The sequence below is a fragment of the Pistacia vera genome, unplaced genomic scaffold, assembly GCF_008641045.1.
Source record: "Pistacia vera cultivar Batoury unplaced genomic scaffold, PisVer_v2 Contig184, whole genome shotgun sequence".
Taxonomy (NCBI): domain Eukaryota; kingdom Viridiplantae; phylum Streptophyta; class Magnoliopsida; order Sapindales; family Anacardiaceae; genus Pistacia; species Pistacia vera.
In genome coordinates, this window is record NW_022195938.1 from 993,319 (window position 1) to 1,014,189 (window position 20,871).

At 39.9% G+C, this 20,871-nt stretch overlaps 3 protein-coding genes across 3 annotated transcripts; all 3 read left to right on the top strand.

Moving 5' to 3' along the window:
* The first annotated feature begins 992 nt into the window (after nt 1-992).
* LOC116126853 (cytochrome P450 CYP82D47-like) lies at nt 993-3,177 on the top strand. The gene is made up of 2 exons (XM_031412532.1): nt 993-2,087; nt 2,359-3,177. Exons 1-2 carry the CDS (start codon nt 1,128-1,130, stop codon nt 2,980-2,982), a joined length of 1,584 nt encoding a protein of 527 aa, XP_031268392.1. The 5' UTR covers nt 993-1,127; the 3' UTR covers nt 2,983-3,177.
* A 4,201-nt stretch (nt 3,178-7,378) lies between these two features.
* Nucleotides 7,379-9,392, top strand: LOC116126859 (cytochrome P450 CYP82D47-like). The gene is made up of 2 exons (XM_031412536.1): nt 7,379-8,368; nt 8,713-9,392. Exons 1-2 carry the CDS (start codon nt 7,427-7,429, stop codon nt 9,334-9,336), a joined length of 1,566 nt encoding a protein of 521 aa, XP_031268396.1. The 5' UTR covers nt 7,379-7,426; the 3' UTR covers nt 9,337-9,392.
* A 788-nt stretch (nt 9,393-10,180) lies between these two features.
* Nucleotides 10,181-12,263, top strand: LOC116126834 (cytochrome P450 CYP82D47-like). Its single transcript, XM_031412505.1, is given in 3 exon segments — nt 10,181-10,915; nt 10,918-11,285; nt 11,565-12,263. Coding segments are annotated over 3 exon segments (1,566 nt in total). The 5' UTR covers nt 10,181-10,341; the 3' UTR covers nt 12,189-12,263.
* Nucleotides 12,264-20,871: the final 8,608 nt, after the last annotated feature.

Here is a 20,871-nt window from a genome sequence, read left to right on the forward strand (position 1 = left end):
AGAAGTAATTGACTGTTGAGCAGAGCCGTATTTTGACTCTCAATTCTGATGGTTAAAGTTCAGTTTGAAAGTTTATTTTACTGTTAAATTACCAAACTGGTGAAAATGTAGAATAAACAAAATAGGTGACTATTAAAGGCTGCTGCAAAGTAAGGCTGAACTTGGTAGTAGAATAATGCTAAAGAATGTCTAGTTTACGGGGGAATGTTGATATAAGGGAGAATGATGGTGTCAGATAGTGTTGTTCAAGTACTGTATCAATATCAAGTATTTTGGTTTAAGGGAGAATATTGAGTATAGAAGTGACTGAGAAGGGTGTTTATGTAAAAGATCAAAGCTCAAGGACTGTTTTGTAAAAGTTTAATACTTGACTGTCATACGGTGACGTTTTTGGTTCGTCTTGTAGCTGTTATATAAGTGCAGCATTCTTTTATCTGAACAGTTAGTCAATTAATAAATAGTTTTCTGGTTTCTTAATTCTTTAGCTCTGTATTTCGTTTCTCCCAAATACTTTTCTGTTTTATATTTTTCATTCAAGTCGGTCCTAGAATCTTCAAGGTTGATGCGTGATTTTGACACCAATTATTCGCACGTGAGAAATGCTGAGTGGACTCAGAAGTCACACGTGGTAAAGGGGGTGCTTGACTGAGTAAGGGATGAAGAACAATGTTTAAAATGGTTTGGATGCTCAAACAAGCGAATCCTACGTCTACTGATATTGTATTAATGAGTGAAGTCAGATCGCGTTCAGCGAACTGATTTATAGCTTAAGAAATACAATAGGGAGAGAGAGAGANCATATGGCAAATAATACCTCCAAAGCAGATGATAACTAAAGACATCCTTTAGTAAAAAATATTTAACTTTTCAATCACATTACCATAGCATATAAATACCAGTAACATTAAATAAGATTTAAATTATTGATTATTATAAGATTCTCCCCTATATATTATTATACTAATTGCAGTCGCTAGCTTTGATTGCGGATCAAATTAAATGAGTCAAATGTTATGAATCATTCCACGAAAGTTGATATTTCACAACTTTGATAAAACTATAAACAGCTTAGTGGGAAAGTATAGTGTATTTACACATAATTTCTCTTCCAAATACTCTAATCTACCATGAATTTCCTTCTTGCGTACCTGAACACCACCATAATCGGAGTCTTTGTCACACTTCTGATCTTTTCCTGTTATTTGCTGAGGAGATCCAACTCCAATTCTACCAAGGGCCCAAAAGCACCGGAAGCTGCTGGCAAATGGCCAGTAATCGGCCATCTTCCCGTCTTAGCAGGATCCCAACTTCCTCACTTTACGTTGGGAGCCTTAGCGGACAAGTATGGACCAGTCTTCTGCATTCGGGTTGGCGTGTACCCAGCTTTGGTGGTCAGTAGCTGGGAGGTAGCTAAGGAATTATTCACCACGTATGATGTGGACGTATCCTCCCGCCCAAAACTCACAACTGGAAAACTCTTGGGCCATAACTATGCAAATTTCGGGTTCAGTCCTTATGGTGCATACTGGCGTGAAATGCGCAAAATAACGGCTGTAGAACTACTATCAAACCGTAGGCTTGATTTACTTAAACATGTTCGAGCCACTGAAGTAGAACATGCATTGAAAGAGATCTACAAGTTTTGGACCAAGGCAAGGAATGAATCAAGCCATGTTTTGGTAGAGACGAAGCAATGGTTTGGGGACCTGAATTTGAATGTTATTCTGAGGATGGTTGCTGGTAAGAGGTATTTTGGTGCTGATGCAGCAACAGATGAGAAAGAAGTGAGGCGTTGCAGGAAGGCGATGAGGGAATTCTTTGATTTGGCTGGCCTTTTTGTGGTGAGAGACGCTTTACCTTTTCTTGGATGGCTTGATATTGGTGGATATGAGAAGGCCATGAAGAAAACCTTCAAAGAACTGGACAGTCTTGTTGAGGAATGGTTAGAGGAGCATCGCAGGAAGAAAGAAGCTGGTGAGGTGGCTGCTAAGGAAGAGCAAGACTTCATAGACATGCTGCTGTCTGTTCTTATTGATATTGACCTTTCCGGATTCGATATTGATACAGTCATCAAAGCCACATGCTTGGTACTTCTCTTCTTCCATCACATCTTTGAATTTTCATTTTTTCATATGTCACGGATAGAGGCCAAGACATTAGCCAGCTTTTGTATCTTTCCTCGACTAAATTTATATTTACTCTTCTATTAGCCTATTTGTGAAAATTAATGTGAGAAGCTGCATCATCAAGTATTATAAACTATTAGGCTTAATATGATATGAAAACTGATAAATGGTAAATTACTGTGTGCCTTAATTAGTTCCTTTATGTGTTATCACAAAGATGTGTACTTTGTAGACTATAATTGTAGGGGCGACTGACACCACTACTGTTAACCTGACATGGGCACTCTCGCTATTGCTGAACAATCACCATGCACTGGATAAAGTTCAGGAAGAATTAGACAGTGTGGTTGGCAAGGAGAGGCTATTGAGTGAATCAGATGTTGATAAGTTGGTCTATCTCCAAGCCGTAGTGAAGGAGACGCTAAGATTATACCCAGCTGGACCGCTTGGAGGAGGACGCGAATTCACTAAAGATTGCACCATAAGCGGCTATTATGTCCCCAAAGGCACCCGGCTACTGCTTAACATTTGGAAGATTCAAACAGACCTACAGGTATGGTCTGATCCATTAGAGTTCAAGCCTGAGAGATTTCTAACTACTCACAAGGATATTGATGTTAACGGTCAACATTTTGAGCTCATCCCATTTGGCGGTGGTAGAAGAGCATGCCCTGGAATATTATTTGGCTTACAAATGACACATTTGGCGCTGGCTAGTTTGCTACATGCATTTGACATTACAACTCCTTCAAGTGCACCTGTCGACATGACTGGAACCCCTGGAATGACGAACATCAGAGCAACACCACTTGAAATTCTTGTAAAACCTCGCTTGTCACATCATCTCTATGGATAAATATTGTCTGATTGAGTATAAAGCACTTCATGAATTGATATGTAAAGTTTTGTATGAATGAGACATGAAATTTGCTATGAAGAGAATAATGGAGTACCCTGTTTCTGTAATTGTTTTGCTCTACGGGAGTTTGCCTCGTGTCGACCTCTTGGACCGCGCCTGTAAAGTTGTATTGCAACATTTACTTTCTCGTTCTTCCAATATATATATGCATTCATAAGAAAAGACCATCTTCTTTTCATCCCATTTCTATCTTCCCGATCCAACTGAAACAGAGTAGTTAAGTTATGAACGGTTTGGCAGGTTTAACTTTTCCTTTTCAAAAGTTCTCTTAACTTCAAAATAAACCCTTGTGGATCCTAAATCGGCATATTGAAACAATCTTTCTTGTTCGTACCCATTACTGACTTTTGGTAGAAATTTGGTGATAAGCATAGACATTAAGAAGTCCTATTCAAAACGAAGGTGCAGCTAGTGGCAGCTACCTTGCATTTTAGTGACGTTAAAAAGTATGGCCTCGAGCCACCGACATAGATTTGATTTGTTGCAACTCCAAATGAAGCTGTCGACATGAGCGAAGAGTTAGGATTGATTATGGATAAAACAGCTCTACTTGAAGTCTTCATTCCATCCCGAGGCCCTAGCTATCTTCTTCCTTATATGGTTAGATTAACTTCCATGATTATTATTATAAATAATTTGACAGAGTGTAAAAATGGATACAACTTTATCTTTTGGTGAGAATAAAATATAACCAGAGTGTTTTAATAAAGTTGCTTGTTAGGGGAGAATCATAGAATCCAATTTAATTAATATAAAATTTCAAGCTTCATTCTAATGGTCAATGTAATAACTAATAACTTCAAATAAACCATTTCCAGCTTGGTGTGTATATTCAACAATGTTGACATTGTTATGACAAATGAAACATTTATGTTAATATGAGGATCGTGGTTGAAACTAATAGATTTGATTAAGTTTGAAAGATAAGCATGAACTTTAATATTAGAATCTTCTTAAAGCTACCAATACCATAATACAAACATCATAATTTTACAAGTTTTAACCATCTCTACATATTACTTGATTTTCACACATATATATGACAAATTTTCTGTCGTTTAATTAATTCGTATTCATTTAAGTTCAACTTGTCTATGAATGGAGATGAAGAGACCCCTTTGTACAAGTTTCTAAATTAGTTTTTTCTTCCTGAATCCTTATGTAAACTTTGGTGCGACTCTCTACTTAAATAGCATGGACTTTCTTCTTTCATAACATATAACAGCTATTGCTGCAATTTTGGCCGTCCTTCTCTACTTTCTGTTATTGATGATAGCAAGAAATGTGCTGAGAAATACAAGCAAGAAGAAAGCAGCGCCAGAAGCAGGTGGGGCATGGCCTTTGATTGGTCATCTACACCTTCTTAGTAGCCCAAAACCGCCTCGTAGAGTTTCGAGCAACATGGCTGGTAAGTATGGGCCTACATTCAACGTCCGCCTCCGTAGTCGATGTGCCTCTGTTGCTAGTAGTTGGTAAGTATTTAAGGAATGCTTCACAACTAATGACAGGGCGGTAGCTTCACGTCCTACAACAGTGGCAGCAAAGGCTATTGGTTACGACTGTGCTGTGTTTGGATTTGCACCTTACAGCCCTTTTTGGCGTGAGATGCGAAAAATTGCAACACCTGAACTTCTTTCAGACCGTCGGTTTGAGATGCTCCAGCATGTTCGGCTTTCTGAAGTTGACATGAGCATAAGGCAGTTATACAGTTTATGGGTTAAGAACAGTTCTTTCCCTGTGTTTGTTGATCTTAAAAAGTGGTTAGAAGACATGACACTTAATGTGGTTGTAAGAATGGTGGCTGGAAAACATTATCTTGGTGCACCTGTTGACATGACTGGAACCCCAGGATTGACGAACATCAAGGCAGCACCACTTAAGTATAAAGCACTCCATGAATTAATATGTAAACGCTTTGTATGAATGAGACACGATATTTGCTATGAAGGGAATAATCCGGTACCCTGTTTTTGTATTGGAATAAGCTTCTATTCCTCCTATTTCTTTCTTCCCGAACCAACTGAAACAGAGTGGTCTAGTTGTGACCGCCTTGGCAGGTGCAAAGAAATCTGATGATAAACATTGGCATTAAGAAGTCCTATTCAAAACGAAGCTGGTCGTGGCAGCTAGCATCCATTTTTTGAGAGGCAAGACCGCTAAGGTTGACTCTTTATCAGGGTAATTATGAAACCGTGTTCAGATCTAAAATAAATTATTTAGGAAGATGAAGTTAACGGGTCCTTCAAACGATAAAATATACAAGAAATATCCATCTTGTTTGACATCGTCTATTTGTTTATCGAAGAAACCATCACTGTTGACTTAATTTACAGAAAGCCAACTCATGGTCCAAACAAGCCACAGCAGACGCCACAGATCTTACGGCCTAGACTGCTATACAATAATAACATGCTTTATATGAAACAGATATAAAACCCACCGTCCCCACAAAAATATTGCAGAGATGGTGATCTTCAATCCAGAGATTTGGATCAGTTAATTTATATATTGGATCTAGATTTCATAAATGCCCAAAATTCCTATCCTGTAAAATCAATTTGATGGGTTGAAGTAATTAAGTCAACCACAAGTCTCTTCCCACTCTGTTATTAGTAAAGAGTTCAATGTGGTCACTGGTATTGATTAGTTGAACTATAATAATATTAAATTGATCAAAAAATATTACTGGAGAGTGTAGAACAATAACAAAATTATATACATTTTTCAATAAAAGTTGTTATATATTATTTAACATTTCAAATCAACTATTTATTATTTAAATTAGATCTTTACACCAATAAAGAATCGATATGAATAGATTCATAACGTGGCACTAAAGCATATTGACATGTTGCAGTTTTGAGACTTGTCTCCCTATTTTCTGTTCCAATTTCAGCACTCTGACAAGATTGGCACGCAATTTAATGAAAGTGGGGATTAGTTGAGATGTATCCGGACACTCCGATTAAAAAAAAAAAAGTAAAGAAAAAAGACTTAAAACAATGTCTAGATGTTACTGTTTATAGGCCTTGATCTAAGCAGAACTCTTTCGCTGCTTCCCAGCGAGTCCTAGGGACTTTTTTCTTTCATTCCAAACAACTTCTACCACCACAATTTTGGGCTTTTCAATCGTTCTCTACTGTTTGTTATGGATATCAAGAAATTTCATAAGAAAAGGAAGCAAGAAGAAAGGAGCACCAGAGGCTGGTGGAGCGTGTCCTGTGCTTGGTTTAGATGCTTTCCGGGCACCAATTTTTGTCTGACTGTCTATTTGTTTATTTCAAAGGAATTCAAGTCTTGACATAAAACTCAATCCACCCATGTCTCTTTTAAAAATTAATCAATTTCCAGTAAATCCATCAATATTTTAAAAATTGATTGCTCAGGATTTTTAAACTAACAAAACAAATAGCAGAAGCAGCTCTTTCAAGAGCACACAAATTTGATTCAGGGTTTCTTTTTCATTGGCTAAAAGACGCACGGCACGGAAAATAAGAAGACGCACCGCATTAGGGTCTATATAGCCCATCCCCGTCCCCATCCCCGTCACTAAAATATCAATAAATCAGATATTCTTGAAACCCGTTAGAAAAATTTAACAAAAAAGGAAATAGCCAACCAGGATGAACGATCTAGAAGATAAGGATGGCAGCCAAACGTGACCAGAATGTAATAATCTTTCTTGCATTTTATTATGCCTGAAAAGTTAAGATTGACGTGACCTCTCATCAGCAACAACTAATTAAGTTTTGTATTACTCAGTTGTTTGTCGCGTCGCGTAGTAGCAGAAAAAATATGGTTATTATCAAATGTTGTAGGTGAATCTCATGTTTAGGAGTGGTCAGAGATCATCCACTTGTTCATAATTCGAGGATATTTCTCTACAGATAATTAATGAGATTTAAGAAAGGATGTATATGACACTTATCGACTTATAAATTTATAATTATGATCTTGAATTCTCCTATTATTTAAGAAAACTCTTCCCTCATCTATCAGATTGATTTATCTTATTCTAAAAATATATACACACTTTTTCTCTTCCTCTTTCTCTGTATTCCCTCTGAATTATAACTCAATTCACCACACTATTTGAATAGATCCATTTATTAATATAATAATAATTGACATAAAATTCACGTTTAATCATCCGAACTATTTTAAAAATTGATTTTTATTTATTTTTTCATTTCATGTTTTATATCATAAATAATTTTTAAGTCCCTTAACACTTCACACGTGAGCCGTCAACCATCAACAGATTTAATAATTTCAGTGGCATGCGCTCAGCGTCTTAAAATAATGTCAAGTTGTTACTATTTATAGGCCTTGTGCTAAGCAGAACTCCTCTTTCACTGCTTTCCAGCGAGTCCTAGCAGCAATGGACTTTTTTCTTTCATTCCAAATAACTTCTACCACCGCAATTTTGGGCTTTTCAATCGTTCTCTACTGTTTGTTATGGATATCAAGAAATTTCATAAGAAAAGGAAGCAAGAAGAAAGGAGCACCAGAGGCTGGTGGAGCGTGGCCTGTGCTTGGCCATCTACATCTCTTAGGAGGTCCACAACCGCCTCACAGAGTGTTAGCCGACATGGCTGATAAGTATGGACCAATCTTCACTATCAAGATGGGCGTGTATCGAGCTTTAGTGGTGAGTAATTGGGAGATTGCTAAAGAATGTCTCACTACCCATGATAAAGTCTTTGCCAATCGTCCAAAAACAATGGCCTCCGAGCTGTTAACTTACAATTTTTCCATGTTTGGTTTCAGCCCATATGGCCCCTATTGGCGCCAGATTCGCAAGATTGCGACACTTGAGCTTCTCTCAACCCACCGGCTTGAGAAACTTAGAAATGTACGAGAATCCGAGGTGAAAACTTCTTTAAAAGAGTTATATGAGGTATGGGTTGAGAAGAAATATGGTAGTGGGAATAAGGTGTTGGTGGATATGAAAAGATGGTTCGGAGACGTAACCCTTAACGTGATTTTGAGAATATTGGTTGGAGAGCGATGCAGTTTGCGAGAGGGTAAAGAGAGTAATAGATGGAAAGAGGAATTAACCAACTTTTTCGCCTTGAGTGGTAAGTTTGTTGTGTCAGATGCGTTACCATATCTGAAGTGGTTGGATATAGGAGGAGACAAGAAGTCAATGAAGAAGACAGCAAAAGAATTAGACATTGTTATTCAAGAATGGCTAGAAGAGCACAAGAGAAAAGTGAAGGGACATCAAGAAGACTTCATGGATGTGATGATGTCCATTCTGGATGATCCAGAGTTGTTTCCAGGTCGTGATGCTGATACTGTCAACAAAGCTACATGTCTGGTACGCCTCTATTAGTTAATTTTGGTTTCTTCTTCTATTTCTGGATCTGCTATTAATAACATCAGACTTTAGTAGTATTAATGTATTATCATACGTATCATATCTTGGTTTTAATGCCAAATATATATATATATATATATATATCATACGTCAAACTTTCTTTTGACAAATGACAAGGCTTGTACATTTGAAAAAGTTCAAAAATTGGCAACGCACAGAACATAAAATTAATTAAGATTAAGGCTAAGAAGAACAAATGATGACACATAGGAGAGAGAGAATTAATAGAGAATTATATAAGTTTTAACATTATCTGCCAATTTTCCCCTCTACCAACTTTGCAGGCTCTCATATTGGCGGCCGCAGACACTTCAACAGTTACATTGACGTGGGCTCTCTCTTTACTTCTCAACAACCCTGATGTCCTAAAGAAAGCCCAGAATGAATTAGACATTCAGATTGGAAAAGAAAGGCAAGTGAGAGAGTCAGACATAAAAAATTTAACTTATCTCCAGGCCATCCTGAAGGAAACCATGCGTCTATACCCTGCTGGTCCACTTGCACTTCCACATGAATCTACGGAAGATTGCACCGTTCTTGAGTACCATGTACCGGCGGGCACACGGCTCTTTATTAATCTTTGGAAGATTCATCGTGATCCTCGTGTTTGGTTGGACCCTTGTAAGTTTCAGCCAGAAAGATTTCTTACGACCCATAAGGATTTTGATGTGAGGGGCCAGAGTTTTGAATACATGCCGTTTAGTAGCGGCAGAAGAATGTGCCCTGGAGTGTCGTTTGGCCTTCAAGTTATGCAACTTACACTTGCTTCTTTGCTGCATGGGTTTGAATTTTCAACCCCGTTTGATGAACCTGTTGACATGAAAGAAGGGATAGGAATGACTCTTGTTAAAATCGCTCCACTTGAACTTCTTCTCACTCCACGACTTTCTCCTTCTTTATATGCTTAAATTGATTTAATTCAGTGATAATTGATGTATACTCTTTTATATTTTTTATTGATCAATGATGTGTTTCTTCAACGATCATGCATATGACACTCACCATAAAGATTATAGTGGATATGGGTTAATTTGAGCCGCAGGAGGAAACCAAACCATAAAACTTAATACTACAAGCAAATTGAAGGATTTCTCTGGGCACATGGGTTGAATTAACTAGAGATAATGACATGTAAGCACTTAATTCAAATATTAAATACTAATATATTCCAGGAATTCAACCCGTCCTCTCTTGTCATTTGCCGTTCCACGTAAGTTTAGATGCTTTCCGGTCACCAATTTTTGTCTGACCGTCTATTTGTTTGTTTCAAAGGAATTCAAGTCTTGACATAAAACTCAATCCACCCATGTCTCTTTTAAAAATTAATCAATTTCCAGTAAATCCATCAATATTTTAAATTGATTAACAGATTGGTATTCCAACATTTTAAAAATTGATTGCTTAGTACTTTTAAACTAACAAAACAAATAGCAGAAGCAGCTCTTTCAAATGCACAAAAATTTGATGAAGGGTTTCTTTTTCATTCGCTAAAAACGCACGGCACAGAGAATAAGAAGACGCACCGCATTAGGGTCCATATAGCCTATCCCTGTTGGCCCGTCCCCATCAACTTCACTAAAATATCAATAAATCAGATATTCTTTAAACCCCGTTTGAAAAATTTAACAAAAAACAAAAAAGGAAATAGCCAACCAGAATGAACGATTTAGAAGATAAGATGGCAGCCAAAATTGACAAGAATGTAATAATCTTTGTTGGACTTAATAATTTCATATATCGAGTGCTCTTAGACTCAAACGTTCCATTTTGCTGAATAGATCATCAACTATTACTGATCCACAAGGCACAAACGGCAAGTTAATTATTACACCTCGGAAAGTGTCTGTACATCAATATGTAAGTACTTGTCCTCATAAAGGAAGTAATTTGCAGCGAAGGTACACCCAGCATCAATGGAATTTTTACCAAAACCCATTGCGGTCGCTGCAATTTTTGCGGTCTTCCTCTACACTTTCTTATTGATATCAAGATTAATCGTACAAAGGAACAGAAGCAAGAAGAGAGCAGCGCCGGAAGCGGATGGAGCGTGGCCTGTTATTGGTCATCTACACCTCTTAGGAGGCCCAAAACCAACTTTCATGGTGTTAGGAAAAATGGCTGACAAGTACGGACCAATCTTCAGTATGATGATGGGGGTTCATCAAATTTTAGTGGTAAGCAGTTGGGAGATTGCTAAAGACTGTCTCACTACCAATGACAAAGTCTTTGCTAATCGTCCAAGAACAATCGCTTTGGAGCTTCTTGGCTACAACTTTTCCATGATAGGCTTTAGCCCATATGGCTCCTACTGGCGTCAAGTACGCAAGATAGCAACACTAGAGCTTCTCTCCAACCATCGGCTTGAGAGGCTAAAACATGTACGACAATCTGAGGTGAAAGCTTCGTTAAAAGAGTTATATGAGCTATGGGTTCAGAAAAGTGGTAGCTCGGATAGGGTTTTGGTGGACATGAAAAGAAGGTTTGGGGACGTACCCTTAAGGTGATTTTAAGGATAATTGTGGGAAAGAGAATTAGTTTGCAAGAGGGTGATGAGAGTAATGACAAATGGAAAGAGGAATTAACGAACTTTTTTGAATTGAGTGGTAAGTTCGTGGTGTCAGATGCTCTACCATTTCTGAGGTGGTTGGACATAGGGGGAATCGAAATATTAATGAAGAAATCGGCAAAAAAGTTAGACATTGTTGTTCAAGGATGGTTGGAAGAGCACAAGAGCAAGAGAGTTTCCAGCGAGATGAAGGAAGAGGAAGACTTCATGGACGTGATGTTATTCCTTTTGGATGATCCAAATGAGTTTCCTGATCGTGATGTTGATACCGTCATTAAAGCTACATGCCTGGTATGCCTCTAGTAACACATCAATAAAAGTTTTCTTTGCAGAGAAATAGTACTTTATCTCGGTTATAAAACTTCATTAAATAAACAACACCTCAATGCTTAATGTTACTATTCCATTGATCTATAAACAACAAGGAGCATATGGTGTCGAATTACGCATTTGGCCATATTTCAAGTCCAGTTTAGGCTTTAACCTAGTACGTATACATAATTGTAAAACCTTATCATTTCATTCAAACTTTAAAAATATATGCTCTATATAATCTGTATCATTTTGCAGGCTCTCATATTAGCAGCCTCGGACACCACAGCAATTACATTGACTTGGGCTCTCTCTTTACTTCTTAACAATCGCCATGTCCTGAAGAAGGCGCAAAATGAATTAGATGTCCAGATTGGTACGGGAAGGCAAGTAAACGAGTCAGACATGAAAAACCTGATTTACCTCCAAACCATCCTCAAGGAAACAATGCGTTTATACCCTGCTGCACCACTCGCCATTCCACACGAGTCTATGGAAGACTGCAAAGTTCAAGACTACCATGTCCCAGCAGGCACGCGTCTTTTTTTAAATCTCTGGAAGATTCATCGTGATCCTCATGTTTGGAAGGACCCCTGCAAGTTTCAGCCAGAAAGATTTCTTACGACCCACAAGGAGGTTGATGTTAGAGGCCAGAATTTTGAACTTCTACCATTCGGTAGTGGCAGAAGAATGTGCCCGGGAGTGTCATTTGCCCAACAAGTTATGCAACTTACACTTGCTGCTTTGCTGCATAGCTTTGATTTTGCAACCCCATTGGATGAAGCCGTTGACATGGGCGAAGGCTTAGCATTGACTCTGGAGAAAGCAGCTCCACTTCAAGTCCTCATTACTCCACGTCTCTCTGCTTCTTTATATGGTTGATTAACTTTGAAGATCAGTTTAATTTGTTCTATATTTTGGATTAACCTATTATGGATTTTTATTTATTTGTTATTAGTTGGGGAGTTATCATTAATTTTGTGATTTATAATTCCAGTTATTATTTGACAATCCAAAAACTAACGGTAATAACCTATTATTTGTTTTTACACTTTCATGAAGTGTAAAAACAAACATTGCGGGTGTAGATCAAAGTGAACAATTTCGGCTAACCTACTAGGCCCAAAGTGAAAGGAATTTAGGATTTTTCTTTAACCGGTAAGGGAAGGAAACGACAAGAGCTTTGTGAAGTAAATCGAGGCCAAACCCATTAGCTAGCGCCAGAGATGAGACTCGATGAACACCGATTACTGCACAATCATAGCACCCAATCGTGAGCATACCGGAATTGCAATCCAGATCCATTGTAATCCCCTTAGTTTCACTATTCTCTTTACACAAATCTTGTATAAAAACCCCCTCAAACAATGAGGAAGGGGTTACGAATTTCAGATAAGAATTGCATTGTAAGCTCTCACAGCAAATAAAAAAACACAGTGGACGTAGGCTGTTAACCTTGCCGAACCACTTTAAAAATCTCTTCACTTTTAATTCATTTCATTCATATTCATTTCTGATTTTCACTAATCATGCACACATCGGTTTCGATCCCGGCAAGGTCGATTAGATCACGCTGATTGGTGTAGAATTCTGTATCAACATTTTGGCACTAGAAGCAAGGCTCGACCAATATTTCAAAAATTCCGACGAACGTTCACTGCAATTTACCTATCCTAAGACCAAAATGGTGTTCACCAGATCGAAAACTAACACTGGAAATCACGAGAACGCGGAAATCACCCATTAGGAGGTGAAACAGGAGAACATTGGATGTCGACCACCTATGCCACCAGCCCAGCACACCGCAAACAACCAGGGGGTAGGGACATCAAATCCCAAGAACAACCAGCTGATGGAGATGATCAGAACAATGGTTACGCAAGTGGTGCAACAGAACGCGGCTGAGCTGAGGAACCAACAACCTATTGTCCAGAACCTTGACCAACTGCGCTTCGCCAATGCCACCCCAACAGGTATGAATTTTGCAGGTTGACAGTTCGCTTCGTCGCCGCCGAGGGGCAATCAACGCCTCCAACCTTGCAGGCAGCACTTCATGCACTAGCGTGAGTCCCGTGGACAAACAAACCCTAGGAGGCGACCAAGGAAGCAGCCGCTGAGGGCAAACGAAGGCGACAAACATAACCAAGAATCTCGGCGGTATCCCCAGCGTTAACTTGCCAGTTTTAACCCACGCCCAAGACAAGATCTTCGTGAGCCATTTGCGTCAATCTGGCAATGACCGATGTTCTGGTTATAACTGAAGTCGCGAACAATGCACTGACGAGCATGATAACACCTACCAACCTAACCATCATGACTAGACCTCACGCATCAACGCGTATGCCGGAGGAGCTTCACAAGCAACAGACTTGCGAACTCATTTGCTGGAGGTATAGCTTAACATACCCAACCAGGGCAACCAAAATGAAGACTTAGATCGCATGCAAAGGATGCTCGACAATCTAAAAGCTCGGTAAAACAATCTGGTGGAGAAGGTAGTAAGTTCCCTCTTTACGGAGGAAGTTCGCCAAGTCCCGCTCCCATAAAGGTTCAAGGCACTAGAGAGAAAGTTCGACGAAAGAGGAGACCCTAGGGATCACCTCGATAACTTTAATGACTTGATGGAGCTACACCAGGTCAGTGACTTAGCAAAATGTCGGTGCTTCGCAGTCACATTAGTTGGAGATGCCAAGAGGTGGTACAAACGGCTTAAGGCGAACTCCATCAACTCTTGGCAACAATTCTCTGTACTGTACTTACAGCAATTTTAGGTGAGGAGACAATTGGCAATGCCGCTCAGCTACTTAAGCAACATCCGCAAAAGTGAGATGAATCATTGACCTCGTATTTAACAAGGTTTCAGAACGAGAAGGCAAAGGTCGTTGATGCCCCGAAGTATCCATCAGGACTTTACTGATCGCCGTGATCAGACATAACACGGAGCTGGCGAAAGAACTCCAGAGTGAAGATCATGTGAGCTTGGCCAAATTCTACCAGATGGCCTCGAAATACCAGTGAGTAGAGAGCTCGTTAGCGGTACTAGCCAGAAGCTCTAGGGGGCCTCGAACAGAAGACAAGATCGCCCTTCTGATAAGCATGGGGGCCAAAACCACAGCGACATGGATTGTAATAGATTTCAAAAGAAACAGAGACTAGATAACCGCGGAGATAGGTAACCTTTTCCGCAGTATGCAAAGTACACCCCCCTCACTCAAGACATCGCCCACATCTATGAAGTGTCTCGAGAGGCAAAGAGGTTGCCTGCTCTAGAAAGGATGAGGGGGGCACCAGACAGAAGAGATCGACAAAAATATTGTCGATATCACAAGGATGTCGGGCACAACACGAATGATTGTTGAGCTTGAAGGATGCCATCGAGGACTTGATAAGAAGAGGTCATTTGAAAGAATTTGTTAAGGCAGAACCAGCTTGAGAGAATCCTGGCGAGCAAAGTTATCAGGTCCCGAGTCAGGTACAGACCCCAGCTCAACATGCTTTGCCAAACCCCAACGAGGTCTTCGTGAATATAATCTACGGAGGATCGAATATAGCGGGAAGCTCGAGATGAGCTCATGAACAATACGCTCAGGAAGCCAGAACGGACTCAGTTCCCGAATAATGAGTTGAGAACAGAAGCTGCCCAAGTGGCCCAAATAGGAAAGCCAGATAGTGGGGTTCACAATTGATGAGTGCAAAACATTCCCTCATCATAATCATGACGCGATTGCAATCGTGGCCAGGATTGACAATGAAAGGGTATTAAGGGTTATGGTCGACTATGGGAGCGCGACAAAAATCATTTTCTTAGGAGCCTTCCGAGGAATGAAATTCATATAAAGGAACCAGAACTGTGATGGCCAAATTCCTAGTGGTGGACTGCCCGACCACGTATAACGTCATCCTTGGAAGTCCAATCCTAGATGATTTAAGCGCGATCACATCGGTGCGTTGCCAAGCAATGAGATTTCCAACTTCCGATAGAGTCGCGACGATCAGAAGCCATATCAAAGAATCTCGAGAATGTTATAATCGGGCTATAAACGCCGCATATAAATGGCCACACCCAAAGACAATGATCATCGTAGAATCCAAGCTGAACCTTGAACTGCTAGAGGACATTATAGATCCTTGCATCCACAAAGAAGAGCCCGTGACGGGACCAACCGAAGAGCTGTTAGAAATAAATGTTAGCAAGGATGATCCAAGTCGCGTGCTAAAGATCGACAGTAGCTTGACTAGAGAGATGGTCGATAATCTGGTTGGGTTCTTAAAGAAGAAACTCGACGTATTTGCATGAGTGCACATGGATATGGTTGGGATCAGCCCCGAGGTGATGTGTCATAGGTTGAACCTTGACCCACAGGCTCAACCCATAAGACAGAAAAGAAGGGCCATGGATGCAGAGCGCTCTCAAGCGCTCAAGGATGAAAGTTGACAAACTCCTGGAAATCAACTTCATCAGGGAAGTCACATACCCGGACTGGCTCGCCAACCCATTCCTAGTCAAAAAGCCGAATGACAAGTAGCGAACTTACGTCGACTTCACGGATCTAAACAAAGCATGTCCGAAAGACAGCTTTCCGCTACCATGGATCAACCAACTAGTAGATGCGATAGCAAGAAATGCACTACTTAGCATTATAGACGCGTACTCGAGATATAACTAGATCCCGATGTACCAACCCAATGAAGAGCATACTTCATTCATTACTGACCGTGGAATTTATTGTTACATTGTTATGCTGTTTGGCCTCAAAAACACAAGGGTGACCTACCAATGCTTGGTGAACAAGATGTTCGCCAACCAAATTGGTCATTCCATGGAAGTATACATCGATGGCATGCTCATCAAATCAAAGGTCGCCGAAAGCTATATTGAGCACTTGAGGGATATGTTCGACATCCTCAGAAAGTGTCAAATGAAGCTTAATCCATTGAAATGTGCTTTCAGGGTGAGCTCCAGGAAATTCCTAGGCTTCCTTGTGAACTAACAGGTATAGAAGCTAACCCAGAGAAGATTCAGGCTCTGCTCGACATGGAAAGCCCGATTGGCATAAAATAGGTATAGTGCCTGACTGGACGTGTGGCCGCGCTCAGCAGGTTCGTTTCCCGAGCCACGGACATATGTTTACCATTCTTTGAGACCTTGAAGGGGAAGAAAGGTTTCAAGTAGATATAGGAGTGTTAAAGAGCCTTCCAGGAGCTGAAGAAACACCTCGGACAGCCTCCCCTATTGTCAAAGCTCATCCAGGGCGAGCCGCTACTATTGTACTTATCGGTATCGAAGTCCGCTGTCAGCGCGGCTTTGGTACATGAAGAGGAAGGAATACAATGGCCAATGTATTATGCGAGCAAGAGAATGCTCGAAGCAGAGACAAGGTATCTTGAGATGGAGAAGCTCGCCTAAGCCCTTGTTGTTGCTGCCAAGAAGCTGTGACCCTATTTTCAAGCACACTCCATCCATGTGATGACGAACTTCCCTTTGAAGAAGATAATACAGAAGCCCGAGGCATCGGGTAGACTGATCCAGTGGACAATGGAGATGAGTCAGCATGACATCAAGTATATTCCGAAAACATTGATCAAAGGCCAGACCGTGGCAGATTTTATATTTAAGTTCTCCTATCAGCCAGAGGCCAAATCAAGCCGCCAGAGGTAGATACCTCGAGAGAGGTCGAGCAACAGAAACCAAATAGTGATGACTTATAGCTATGGACTCTGTACATAAATGGCTCCTCAAATGAAAAGAAAGTAGGAGCGAGCCTCTTGCTTGAAAATCCAGAGGGAGACCCAATCAGAGCTGCAGTAAGGTTCGAGTTCAATGCCTTCAATAACAAAGCTGAGTATGAGGCACTGCTCACAGGTATCTGTCTCGCTAGGAAAATGGGGACAGAGTCCGTCAAGATTTATAGTGACTCATAGCTCGTGGTCTACCAAGTTACCAGGGAATACCCGACAAATGAAGATAGGATGACATCCTACCTCCAGCGAGTAGAGACCGAGCTCGGGCAATTTAGATCCATTCACCAAATCCTAAGGGAGAGAAACTCGCAAGTAGATGCACTAGCTTACCTCTGCAATGAACAAAGATTAAATTCCTCCCAAAACCAAGCATCTTCGCTCTACAAGTTCTAGGTTAACCATAAGTCAAAGGTATAGTTGGATGGATGCAATCATCACCTACTTGAAGGACAACACATTGCCAGGGGACAGAACTGGAGATAGAGCACTCCGCGCAAAGGCATCTCGGTACACGCTCATCAATGATAGACTGTCCAAGCATGGATTCAATGTACCAGTGTTGTGATGTATTGACCACGAAGATGCAAATTATGTCCTAAGGGAGATACAGAGGGAATTTACGGAAACCATGCAGGGGGCAAATCTCTAGCTTACAAGATGCTCCGCGAGGGATATTACAAGCCAACGGTTTATGATGATGCAGTAGACTATGTCCGTAGATGTGACAAATGCTAGAGATTTTCAGATATTTTGCGAGCTCTTCCATAAGAATTGACCACTTTGACAAGCCCTTAGCCATTTGTGATTTGGGGCATCGACCTTATCGGCCCCTTACTCCCGGGAAAAGAGGACGTTAAATTTGCAGTTGTTGTCGTGGATTACTTTACCAAGTGGGCGAAAGTCGAACCATTGGCAACGATAACGTTAAGCAAGTTGAAAGATTTTGTCTATAAGAACATAATTTGTTGGTTTGGAATTCCCCATACAATAATAACTGATAATGGGAAGTAGTTTGACAGCAAAGATTTCAAGACCTTGTGCGAGCGTCTTGGCATCAAAAAGAGTTTCGCAGCCGTCTACTGGCCTCAAGCCAATGAACAAGTAGAGGCTGTAAACAAAGTAATCAAGCACACCATAAAGAAGAAGCTCGACGATCGTAAAGGGAGGTGGGCCGACGAGTTGCCAAAAGCTTTATAGTCTTACAAAACGTCATCCAGGAGCTCGACGGGCAAGACCCTGTTTTCGTTGTCTTATGGATGTGAGGCAATGGTCTTGGTTGAAGTATCAGGCCAAATCTCAATTAAGGCTTGCCTCGTATCAACAGCGAGCCAAACGATACTTTAATACTAGGGTCAAAAACAAAGACTTTGAAGTAGGTGATCTAGTCCTCAGAAAGGTCGTCCAGGATACTCGAAACTCGAACCTAGGGGCACTGGGCCCAAATGAGAGGGTCCCTTCAGGATATCGAAAAAGCTCGCACCAGGATCTTTTCATTTGGAACGCCTCAACGGCAAAGCAATAATGCGAGCTTAGAACTCCGAGCACTTGCGAAGGTATTACCAATAAGCAACTTGGGTTTCACTTGTTCTTATGTTCATAATCAACTGTAAGGCCATTCACGGCCAAAAACTTGATTAATAAACGAGGTACTTGATAAGAGTGTAATTTTTATATTTTTATTCCTTCCATATTATGTTTTTTGTTATGTTTTATGCCTAGTTGAGCTGATTAGAGCTTATTTTGTAAGTTTGGCATATTTGGATAGACTTTAGGAAATAATTGAGAAAAGATTAGGAAATTCCAGATTTTCCAGATTTTTCGTTATTCTGACCAGTGCTATGTTTTTCAGGTTTTTCAGGGAGCTAGATTCCTCAATTGCAAAAGTGTTCTTCAGAGAAATTAAAGTAGACGAATCAAGCTTTTCAGGAAGGTATTATGGGCAAGAATCCGAGTTCGTTTGGGTTCTCAGTAGTTGTTGCAAAACCGGACCTAGAATCCTAGTCGCGGAAGGATTCCTTAGCTGAGTATTGAATCTTTGAACGGGCCTAACTGGAGCGTCAGATATCGAAAACGGGTGATTCAAAATCCCAGATTCATCTACACATCCTGGACTACAATTTTCATGAAGTGATGGAGCCTAGAAAAGATCTTTTACATTGCGATAATCCTGGTGCAAGCTGGAGACGAATTCTGGAATCCATATCTGATAAGATTTTATCAAATCTGGAAGTCTATCTTCTAGGAAACGTCTAGGAAAGAAATTCCATGATTCTTGGGGAAGAATTAAGGAAAACACATGTTATTTAATTAGAAGTTTTTAGGTTAAACGGGGGGAGGACAGTAGAGTTTGAATTTTCAGAGTTTGTGCGTTCTAGATCAAGATGTGCAGCTAATTTCCTTCTTCAGTTCAAGGCAATTTTGAAGTCTAATTTCATGTCATTGGTGTAACTTAACCTCAGTAATGTTGTTCTCAATCTTGTTTTTATTAGAATTGTTTATGCTATTCTGATTTAATTGTCTGCGATTCTTGTTTGAGTGATTTAGTTTTGGCCTGCTAAATTGTTTAATCAGAATTTACCTGTTAGAATTAGGAATTGTGATACGTAATCATCCTTTTTCTATTCAACAGTGACACATGATGATAGTTGATTATGGACAAGTTTTCGGTCTATTGTCTTGAATAACATAACCTAAGTTAAATAATCCGAGCTTGCATGATTGTTGCTTAGATTGATCTATTCTCCTAATTCTTAATGCAACAACTTTTTTCTACTATCATATTCATAAAATAGTTCAATAAAAAGACAAGTGTATTTATCAAAAAGGTTGGGTCCAAAAAATTTCTTTACATAGTACAACATCATTGTACAAAAGACTCTCAAAAAGACAGTGGACAGTGCAGTCAAGTCTCCCCGCTTGCCGACGTCCATCCGACCACGATCTCACCTATGTCCTGAAAAAATAGAGAAAACAATGGGGTGAGCACAAAGATGCTCAGTAAGTAAATCTTCTACTCTATACTCCCCGTACAAATCTGTTCGTACTCTTGTTACCCTCTCTAGTTCAATCTCTGTTGTTCTTTCTCTGCTTCTAACTCTTACCATTCTTTTCTTTCTTTCTATTCTCATCACCCATGGAGAATATCAAAACCATACATGGATGAGATATTAAAGAATAACAATGCACTTTCTTTCTATTCTTTTCTTATTCTTATTCTTTGCCGGTCTCGGTTGATGCATAGATTTGGAACCCTTGGTCATGTGAGTTTACTCTCTCTCATGTATAGCCCTCATTCGCCTGTATTCTCATGGCTATACATATTATGTTTCTCATTCTCATCCCGCTCTCTCATGGCGGAGACCGCTCTCTCTCATGGCGGTTTACATGCAGGTAACTCTACACTCACAGGTTCCCCATCGCACAACCTATTTTCTTTTATTTTCTGTAGCACTTAATAATCATTTTATTCTCTAGTGCTAGTTTCTTTCTTTCTCTTTAATCTAAGAGAATTAGTTCTTTTCTTTATCTCTATTCATAGAGTATTTCTTTCTCATTTCTCATATTTCTTTCTCATGTGATTGCTCAATTAAACATATGTATATGGATGGCTCATGCCTAAAATCTTTCTTATATGCATTCGTGACATGCAAATATGCTATGTTGCATAAAGTAAGGTCCTCTACTTCTACTCATGCTTCTTTTAGGCATTTCATCAAACAATGTGTGTGCATACATAAACTTCATTCTATCTTTAATTATCCTTCTTTCTTAACCATTCAAAATTGGAGTTCAACTCCTTTAAATCATCACACATCCTGCAAGG